Source organism: Barbus barbus (assembly GCF_936440315.1).
Source record: "Barbus barbus genome assembly, chromosome: 32".
Taxonomy (NCBI): Eukaryota; Metazoa; Chordata; class Actinopteri; order Cypriniformes; family Cyprinidae; genus Barbus; species Barbus barbus.
In genome coordinates, this window is record NC_136760.1 from 13,469,879 (window position 1) to 13,479,726 (window position 9,848).

At 34.7% G+C, this 9,848-nt stretch overlaps 2 protein-coding genes across 2 annotated transcripts; one reads left to right on the forward strand and one right to left on the reverse strand.

The window, feature by feature from the left end:
• Nucleotides 1–37: 37 nt before the first annotated feature.
• LOC306852508 (dnaJ homolog subfamily C member 9-like) lies at nt 38–3,733 on the reverse strand. Its single transcript, XM_079389410.1, has 6 exons — nt 3,420–3,733; nt 2,989–3,164; nt 1,516–1,656; nt 1,173–1,427; nt 999–1,082; nt 38–489 (listed from the first exon to the last, which is right to left on the reverse strand). The coding sequence occupies exons 2-6, from the start codon at nt 3,160–3,162 to the stop codon at nt 385–387; spliced, it is 759 nt and encodes a 252-aa protein (XP_079245536.1). The 5' UTR covers nt 3,163–3,164; nt 3,420–3,733; the 3' UTR covers nt 38–384.
• Nucleotides 3,728–8,755, forward strand: LOC306852497 (uncharacterized protein). Its single transcript, XM_079389387.1, has 5 exons — nt 3,728–4,082; nt 4,620–4,788; nt 4,884–4,942; nt 6,068–6,167; nt 6,346–8,755. The coding sequence occupies exons 1-5, from the start codon at nt 3,891–3,893 to the stop codon at nt 7,362–7,364; spliced, it is 1,539 nt and encodes a 512-aa protein (XP_079245513.1). The 5' UTR covers nt 3,728–3,890; the 3' UTR covers nt 7,365–8,755.
• Nucleotides 8,756–9,848: the final 1,093 nt, after the last annotated feature.

Here is a 9,848-nt window from a genome sequence, read left to right on the forward strand (position 1 = left end):
TCTAGTCTTTGACCAAAAGGTAGTATAAATCACAACTTGCATACTGATTGAAACCAGTTTATTATATTCAGAAGACCGTGAACGATAATACATCAAACACTAAGGAAACAGGAAAACATATACAAAAAAAACTGTTAAAGAAACACTAAAATTATTACATTTGCATTTGATCTCTGAACAAGAGCACATGAAGCAGATTCAGTGTAATAAATGCACAAGAGAGTGTGTGTGCCACCTGTTATTAGTCATAATATGCATCCTTAAACAGGTGTTTTATGCCTAAGAAAGGGTATCAGTATCCATTATAAAGCGTTCTTTTGATTACTATGTACAAGATGAATTCTATAACATTTGGTACTAGGAATAGCCCAGTCTGGTGAATGTCTACTTTTTCTTGCCCTTCTTTCCTGCTGCTGGTTTCTTGCAATATTTCGCCTCCAGATCTGAGATAAGGGAGTTGAATCCGTTTTCTTTGGACTTTTGTCTTTGCTAAATAATAAACAAGAGGCATAAAAAGAAAAGTAATGCTTTTTTTAGAGGTTGCAACATGAATGCATCAGATAAAAGCAGAAATAATAACCTAAATAAAATGTATTATGCAACAACATTTATGATAAGCATTTTCCTCATTTGGATGAGTCTGGCCCCTATTATTTAAGAAAATACATAACTTTTAGTTATTAAAACACATTATTTGCCTTTGTAGTATGCAACTTCTAGTTTTTATTAGAAATTAGTACATAACCATAAGTTAATGTAGGTCACCTGTCATTTCATGCACTGTGAATCGGTAACAACTCAAACGTCACTGATCAAAAAGTGCCAGTTAAGCCATTTATAAAGTTACAAAATATTTCTATTTCAAATAAATGGCTGGAGTAATGGCCCCTGAAAATGTAGCTGTGCCATCACAGGAATAAATAAATTTTAAAATAATTTCAAGTGCAACACATTTGGCAGTTAATGCAAGTTCTGTTACATCTTATGTTTTTTTTTACCTTTATCATAGCTACCAGACTGTCCTCACTGTTCAAGCCCATCTCCTTCTGCATTTCTTCTGCCTCCTTACGCTCTTTCTCCGCCTAGAAAGTCAGGGTAATTCATCAAAAATGCTTAAACCGTATTTAAAAATTTATCAAACCATAGCAAAACTGTGGAAAATGAACCAGCACCTTTCTTTTGCGGTTGTTGTTCTTCTTGACACTCTCATGAGTGAAGGCTTCGTAGGCTGGTACCTCTTCAGCATCAATGACTTTCTGAAGTATGTCTTTGATACGTGGCTCATCTTCATACGTACAGCACAGCGCAGACTCCATGATCAGATCCATGTCACCTTCATGTTGTAGGTACAGTCTCTTCAAGTCTTCTACTTCTTCATCAGAGCCTTTATACTGCTTCTCAAAGTCCAAGATGTCTTGCAATGTGATCTAAAGCAGAGACATTGTTAATTTTAGCAACTACCTTTGGAAAAACCAACATAAAAAAAGACATGGTACAACAACAACAAAAAAAAACCTTGGGAAACAATCTTCTCCAGTGCTCCTCCCAATTGCGGTCTTGATCAAGGGTGTCCGACTCTTCGGCCACTATTCCCTGTTCATCATAGACTGCCCTTTGGTCCTTGTCAGCCAACACTGCATAAGCCTTTCCCAGCACCTGTGGACATATTGGAAATTTTAAGTTTAATTTCAAGTTTGATGTATTTGTGTGTAAGATTTTTTCATTTAATGATTAAATCATTTTAAGTTGAACTCTCTGGTAATCCTAGGTCACTTCTGCTGTGTGCACTTTTGCACTGGCTGTGTGCGAACACACAAAAAAAGGCTATGATTCAAAAAGGCTTAAAAAGTCACACTTTTATTCCCTGTGGTCAAACGTGACTGCTATTAGAAATTAATGGAAATATAAAAAACACAGAACTCCTCTAGTGGTTACACCATCGAATTATGAATGCATTTTGTTCTGCCACCAGATGGCTCTAATTGGTCAATTTGAAATGGATTTTAAATTGATTTTTTTTCTCATTTTAACCTTAAAAACTGTTAATTAAAAAATGTATTACATGCAAATAAATAGTAAACAATTATTGCATATGTAGTTGCATAAAATCCCCTCAAAAAAATAGGTTTTACTTATAAAATATTATTGAGCTAAAATATAGTACAATATTTCTCAATAGAAACCAGTGTTTGTGCTGCTTCAAGAGAGAAACCATACACAATTTTTTTTTTTTAAAATGTGTGATAATTTAATTAAAATACTAATTATTTTTCATGCCCTGTGGTGCTTGTTTAATCTTAGTAAAGAGAAAAGTTCATCTGATTAAGAGACAAAATAATTTCAGGACAATGTTGTGAAGCAATAATTTTCCATTGCTATAGTAACATCTGTTGGATTTGTACTGATCAGTTTGAACAAACATATGCAGCTCAGATTAATCAATAAACCCTGCAGTTATTATAATCATTGCTCTGTCTTCTGCTTTCAGCTCTTCTTTGGCTTCCTTTATGAACCTCTCAGGCTGATAGAAGATACAATTTTGGGTCCCAGACAAAATACTGTTTTGTTAACTGAATCTGGGTATATGTTGACTTCAACTTCAACATTTGTAGTGGATCAAAACCTTTCATCAAAGTTGTCCTAAAACTAAAATGCGTTCTTGTCTTAGGACAACTTTGATGAACTTTTGATCCACTTCAAATGTTGACTACTGTAGCTTTGGATACCAGACTAAATGGGATCTGGTAAAGAAACTGGATCCAATATTCCTGGTATGCAGATCCAACCTAATAAGGTGTTCAGTCACTTTTTACTGCTCAGTATGTAACCAATACGTTATATGTACTAGTGAGGTTAACACTGATTTTGTGGATCACGATTTAAGGGCTTCCTACAACTTTAACTTGGACCTTTCACCATTAGACAACACCAGCCCATTCAAAGAAGGTTCTGAAAGATGCAGTGTTGCATTAGAAATACAGTGGTCACCTGGAACTTGGTGGTGGCTAACTCATCACCAGGAGCTCTATCTGGATGAACCAGCAGAGAGACTTTATAATATCCGCGTCTGATCTCGGAGTCTGATGCTCCTTTACAAACACCCAGAACTTCATAAAGGTTAGAGGTGTTGAAGAGCTCCTCACACTGCTCCAGTAAACCCATGACTGGCGAGGGAGAAAAAAACACCAGATTGATAACGTTATATTAACTAAAAAACAATGCTAGTCAAAACTGATATTTTATATGAACGCCAAACATTAAAAATGGACTGAATTTGTTCCTGACTATCGTGACTTTAACATAAAGCTTAAATGTTTCGAATACACAAATAAACAAACACTCATACATATAACTTGCTTTGCAAAAATAACAAAGTTAGTTCAAAGCAATTCAACTTAAAATGTTATTAACGATCTTACCAGATTGATCAAATTAACGATGACAAATGACAGTAACCAGAAACTGTTCAAATATGTCTAGACAGAAAATAACAACCAAACGCTTTCAGCACGTTTCCCTTAACAGGTCGCGCCAGAATTTTGGCGCTTTGTGTAAACGTCACGACGTAGGACACATGTTAGTTCAATTCAATAATTATAGATACTTTTTTTAACAAAAATCAATTTTTTTTCTGTTGTTCTCGAATTAATTTGAATTTACATTTAGATTATAATTATACAATACATTGTACAAAAATAGACAACAATGCACTTTTATTATGCATTCTAGGACCCGGATTGTAATTGTCGCACGCTGTTGTACTTCCGTTTATTACAGCCCACTGTTTCCTAAAGTATGTTTACCGTCATTTTAATGAGCTCTCAATGCAGAGTTTAGTTTTTAATTGAACACAGGACAACAGTGTGGTGTGAAGTTTAGTTGCAGGCGGAATGTCTCGCTGCGTTGCGTTACAGACGCGTCTAGCGTCCGTGGTGGAGGCGTTAGTTCACGCCACGATCGCTGAAATGGGCAAATTTATGGAAGAGGAGACGCTTTCATTTCCGAGCAGTGATATTGCGAGAGATCACTGTGAAAACGAGGAGGCTGAGTCAAGAATGAAGATGGACAAGGAGGAGAAAATGGTGGGGATGTGAGATTATGTTGTTTAGAGATCTGCGGCCTGTAACCTTAAACACAGCCCTGTGAACGCGAGCGTGCATATACTATACAGATCAGTGCGCAGGTGTCAATGCGCCTGAACACAGCACAAGTTCTTCCACACTGACTGAACCTTGCCTTATACACAGTCACTGTCATGTTAGAATAGAAAAGAGTCCTGTCCAAGCTGTTGCTATAAAATTAGAAGCACACAATTCCCTAAAGTAGTCAGATCTGTTCATTAGAAGTGGGTGTCCCAATACTTTTGGGAATGTAGTGTATCAAATCTAATTTGTGCGTATCTTGAGTTTTTTAATGCCAACAGAGATAATGCAATTTAATAATAACACATAATGTTGGGATCAAACGTATACTTGTTTTCCACAACATTTACTTGAAATCCACCAGTGACAATATGTGGAATGAACTTGCCAATAATCTCAAAATTTCCACACAGTGCCTGATTAATCAACTGCTATATCGGTCCATAATAAGCCATTTGTGATTATTTATTCTTTCAGAAGCAGTTTGCATCCATCATGGAGGTACTGGGCAACGAGGCTCTTGGGAAAATAATCAAACTTGTTGATGAAACCAAATTTCTGTTGGATCTGGAGTGCAAAACATTTTCAGGCAAGAGAGCAAAGGGGCCTGGCAGCATCTTGAATATCCTGTCTGTTGGAGGGCTCGGTAAAGAAAAACATTCTGTGGTTTTACACGTACAGTATTTAACGTTTAATATAATGTTGTTGCGTTTTTAAATTAATATTATATGTACATTTTAGAAGAGGAACATTCTTATGATGGAAGTACGAGAAGCCTGGAAACAAGAACGAGAAATGAGGTAAACTGAATGACTTGTACATCAAGGCTATTCATGTTTAAGGCTAATATAAAGTGAAATGTAATTTATTCCTGTGATACAAAGCTGAATTTTCAGCAGACAGCTATTCAGAAGTCATTCTAGTTTGCTGCTTTGATGCTTAAAAAGGATTTCTTATTACTATCAAACTATTATTTTGCCGGTTTCTGTTTTTGTGGAAACTGTGATACACTGCCATTTAAAAGTTTGAGCTTAGTTAAAAAAAGAAAGGAAATAAAAAGAAATGAATGTGTTTATTCAACAATGTTAATTTAATCAAAAGTGACAGTAAAGATGTCAAAAATGATTCCATTTATTCCATAGTATTACAGATGATTTGCTTTATATTTTCCACAAGGTGGAACAAATCTGCCTCAGTTCAGTGAATTTTAAATACTTTTGGACTTTGCTTTTTAACTTAAATACTGCACTGAAAGATTACATCAAATTATTTTTTACATTTTATACAGAAAATAGTAAATAATTTAGATATTAATAATAATTAGTAACATGAAATACACTCAAAATGCTAAATATTAAAGAAAAAAAATTATTGAAATGAAAATAAAATTAGTTTGACTCCCAAATGAACAATACCAGAGAGTTAAGGGGAAAAAAACACTTATTTAGCAGTGGACACATTACATTGATCGAAAGTGATCAGTAAAGACATTTACATTGTTGTGAAAGATCTCTATTTCAAATCAATTCTGTTCTTTTTAACTCTCCATTCATACACGCCTATATATTTTCAATGTATCAGTGTTTCCACAAAAAATTAAGCAGCAAAACTATTTGCAACATTGAAAATATTAAGAGCCATTATTAATATATGAGCACCAAATCAGAATAGCTCCATAGGAATACTGCTGAAAATTCAGCTTTGCCATCACAAAAAAAACATTTTATAATATATTAAAATAGCAACTATTTTTTACAGTAATATTTTGGCCTTGGTTAGCATAAGAGATTCTTTTTTAAGGATAAAAACATTTTATAAATCTTAATTATTCCACACTTTTGACCAGTATAACAAGTCTATGAAAAAAAGTCACTAAATTACTTGGCTATTTTATGATTAATTACATAATTACTGTATGCTCGCAGTCTGATGAGGCTTCAGAAGACCGTGCAGAATCCCCACTGGTGCTGGCTGTGTCCATCAGAGATGAATTTGGAAATGTGAACTTGAATTCCATCGCTGCTGGTTTGTGAATGTTATGTTAAATTACAAATGAATGACTTTAATGAATCGATGCAAAAGACAAGTTGCCAGTGTACAGAATTGCATGCTGAATCCATCAGAAAGTTACTGAATTAACTTCTGGCAAAGTCCCAAAATAATTTTTCTGTAATAGACAATTATTTAATTACTCTCTTGTCAGGTCACTTAAACGCATCTTTAGAAGACAAAGAAGCATCTGTTTTGCCAGAAGACAGCAGAGAAGATCCTCAAGATTCGGTTCCATTCTTTGGAAAGAGATCCTTTATTTGTTCAGAGTGCGGCAAGAGTTTCTCTTCTCAAAGCAACCTCAAATCACATCAGCGTATTCACACTGGAGAAAAGCCCTTCGGCTGTGTTCTCTGTGGCAAGGCTTTTGCCCACAAACAAAGTTTGTCTGACCATCAGCGAGTCCACTCAGGAGAAAAGCCGTTTGTTTGTAAAGTCTGCGGCAAATGCTTCGGGAAAGCCGCACACCTCAAAACCCACGAAATAATCCACACCGGCGAAAAACCGTTCGGCTGCAGCGTTTGCGGAAAAAGATTCAACATTGCTCAAAATCTTGCCAGGCACCAGCTCACACACACAGGCGAAAAGGACTTTCGGTGTTCAATATGCCAGAAAAGTTTCACACGGGCCATGACGCTAAAGACACATCAACTTATCCACACCGGTCAGAAACCATACTCTTGCATGTCTTGCGGGAAGATGTTTCGGCACGCTGTCAATCTTAAAAACCACGAGCGCATCCACACCGACCTGCGGCCGTTTAGTTGTGACCTGTGTGGCAAGACCTTCCGGCAGGCTGTGAATCTGAAAATCCACAAGCGGATCCACACGGGTGAAAAACCTTTCACCTGCAAGGAGTGTGGGAAGAGCTTTAGTCAGCAGAGTAGCCTCATTTCACACGGCCGCACTCACTCTGGAGAAAAACCCTTCGGTTGCAATTACTGCGATAAGTGGTTTAACAATACCAACAGTCTAAAGCTGCACCAGAGGGTCCATACTGGTGAGAGGCCGTACAATTGTCAGGATTGTGGCAAGTGCTTCAGTCAAGGTAGTCACCTGCGTACTCACAAACGCCACGTTCATGGAGGAGGGAAGCAGTACATCTGCGATAAATGCGGAAAGAGATACGCAGATCCTCGGAATCTTAAATTGCACAAATGCTGTTATGCATAAACGTGGTGTTGTTCCCATTCGTCATTGTAGAGATACTTCATGCCCATTTTTTCTATGATAGATAAATTATTGGAGAAATTATCTGAATATGAATGCAATAATGTTGCACTTATAATACTCACCTTCAGGGCATCTAAGATGTAGATGGTTTTTTCCTTCATCAGAACAGATGGAAGAGGAATTACATCACACACACACACATGAATGCTCTGCAGTGAATGGGTGCCGTCAGAATCACAACAAACCACAAGTAATCCACACGAATCTAGTCCATCAATTAACAGCATGTAAAGTAACAAAGTCATTTAAATCTTGGATTGACTGAGGGTGAGTTCATTTTCAATTTTCACTGAAATTTACGTGTAATGGGGATTGAATCTCAATTGCTGTGATAGTGATGTTTTCTTCACAAAATATCATAGTTTATATCATGGGTCATATCATTTTTGGATTTTTTTTAGGACTGTTTTGTAAAAGTTACTGGTAATCAATGATGGCGATTTATTTTGAATGATGAAGTTTTGTACCTTTCTTTATTAGTGTGTGAAAAAGCTCATTGTATGATTTTATATATGTTTAATATAACACAAGATAATTATAAGAAAACAAATATCACCAGAGGGAGTTGGTTTGATATTTAAAATTATGATTGGCATTGATATGGTCAAATATTTTATTATTTTTCTTGCCCTGTTTTCTGTCAAAACATTTATATTTGATTCATGAAAACATTGCCAAATACAGTTTTCAATAAAGCATTGTTCTTGTTGTGTGAGTATATTCATCTGCTTTTAATTATAAATTATAATACATTGTTAGTGAAGACTGCAAAAACAGGATATGTTTGAAGTGTATTGCCATACTTACTGTGCATTGTCTGAAAATGTTATGGTATGCATGGAATATGTATGTGTTCTAGTACATTTGCATATATTTTGATTTTGAGTTTATTTGATGTCATTAATATTTTAGACGTATAACAGAAATATAATATTTGTTTATTTTTAGGTTGTTCAACATGAAGCGTTCTTTTCATGATCCTTTCCTGCGAAAATAAGTTTTCAAAGATTACAACCCATATGCTAAGAAATGCCCTTTAAGAACATTGTCCATGCAAATGTTCCATGTAGTCTGTTTATTTCAGATTATAAAGTGCAACCAACCAGCAGTATTGGGCAATTAATTACTCTAATTCAATTACTGTTCCCTTGAAAAGGTAAAGTAAGGGATTACTCTTAATTTTTGTGTAATTTAATTACAGTTATGATATAATTTCATTAAATACTGTTTAGACTATAGAACAAATCTATATGAAACAATAGTGGATTTAACATGAAAAATTTGTGATTAATCACATCCAAATTAAATTAAAGTTTTTGTTTACATAATATATGTATGTGTGCTGTGTATATTTATTATCTATATAAAAATACACACCCACGCATGTATATATTTAAGAAAAATGTTGTTTATATATTAAATATTTGTATGAATATAAATATATACATGTAAATATTTTCAAAATATATGCTGTATGTTTGTGTCTTTATATATACATAATAAATATACACAGTACACACATATATTATGTAAACACACTTTTATTTTGAATGTGATTAATCATTTGACAGCACTAGTTAAAATGTATGTTTTTAATGTAACCTTCTCCGTTTAAATACCTTGGTCAGTTCAAGAATAATTTATGCAATTTTATATGATTTATTTGAAAGAATTAAAAGAGCACTTTCATGTCTATCCTTGTCTGGCTGATGTGGGATTTAGAAAGTAATTGAGTAATGCAATCCTTTGAGAAAGTAATTACTTCAGTAATCTAATTAATTGCGTTTTATAATTTTTAGAGTAACTTACCCAGCACTGCCAAACAGTAGTTAGCTGAAGATCACGCATAGTAATTTTTAATGTGAAAAATTTATATTTTTTCAGCAGAGGTACACAAACAAGCAGCCTACTATATATTCCAAATATAAACAGTCATGCTTTGCATTTATATATATAAAAAAGAATTGCCCCTTTTAAATGAACGTAATAACCTGTTGGCTTATTCATTCATTGATTTGTCAGATCATTTTGTGTGTGTGTGCATGTTTATGTGGTTTATGAGGACACAAATTTGTATAATGACATGGGTATGACCAGTGGTGGAAAGAGTACTGAAAAAATATACTCAAGTAAAAGTACCATTACCCTCCAAAAAATGTAGTTTGAGTATAGAGTAAAAGTACTTGTCCAAAAAACTACTTGAGTAAGAGTAAAAGAGTAGCCTATTTAAAAGTACTCATGAGTATTGAGTAGTGAGTACTGAGCTGTGGATTCTACCCGTCATAATAACCACTCTACACATATGTGACCCTGGAGCACAAAACCAGTCTGAAGTCGGTGGTATATTTGTAGCAATAGCCAAAAATGCATTGTATGGGTCAAAATTAACAATTTTTCTTTTATGCCAAAAATCATTATGACATT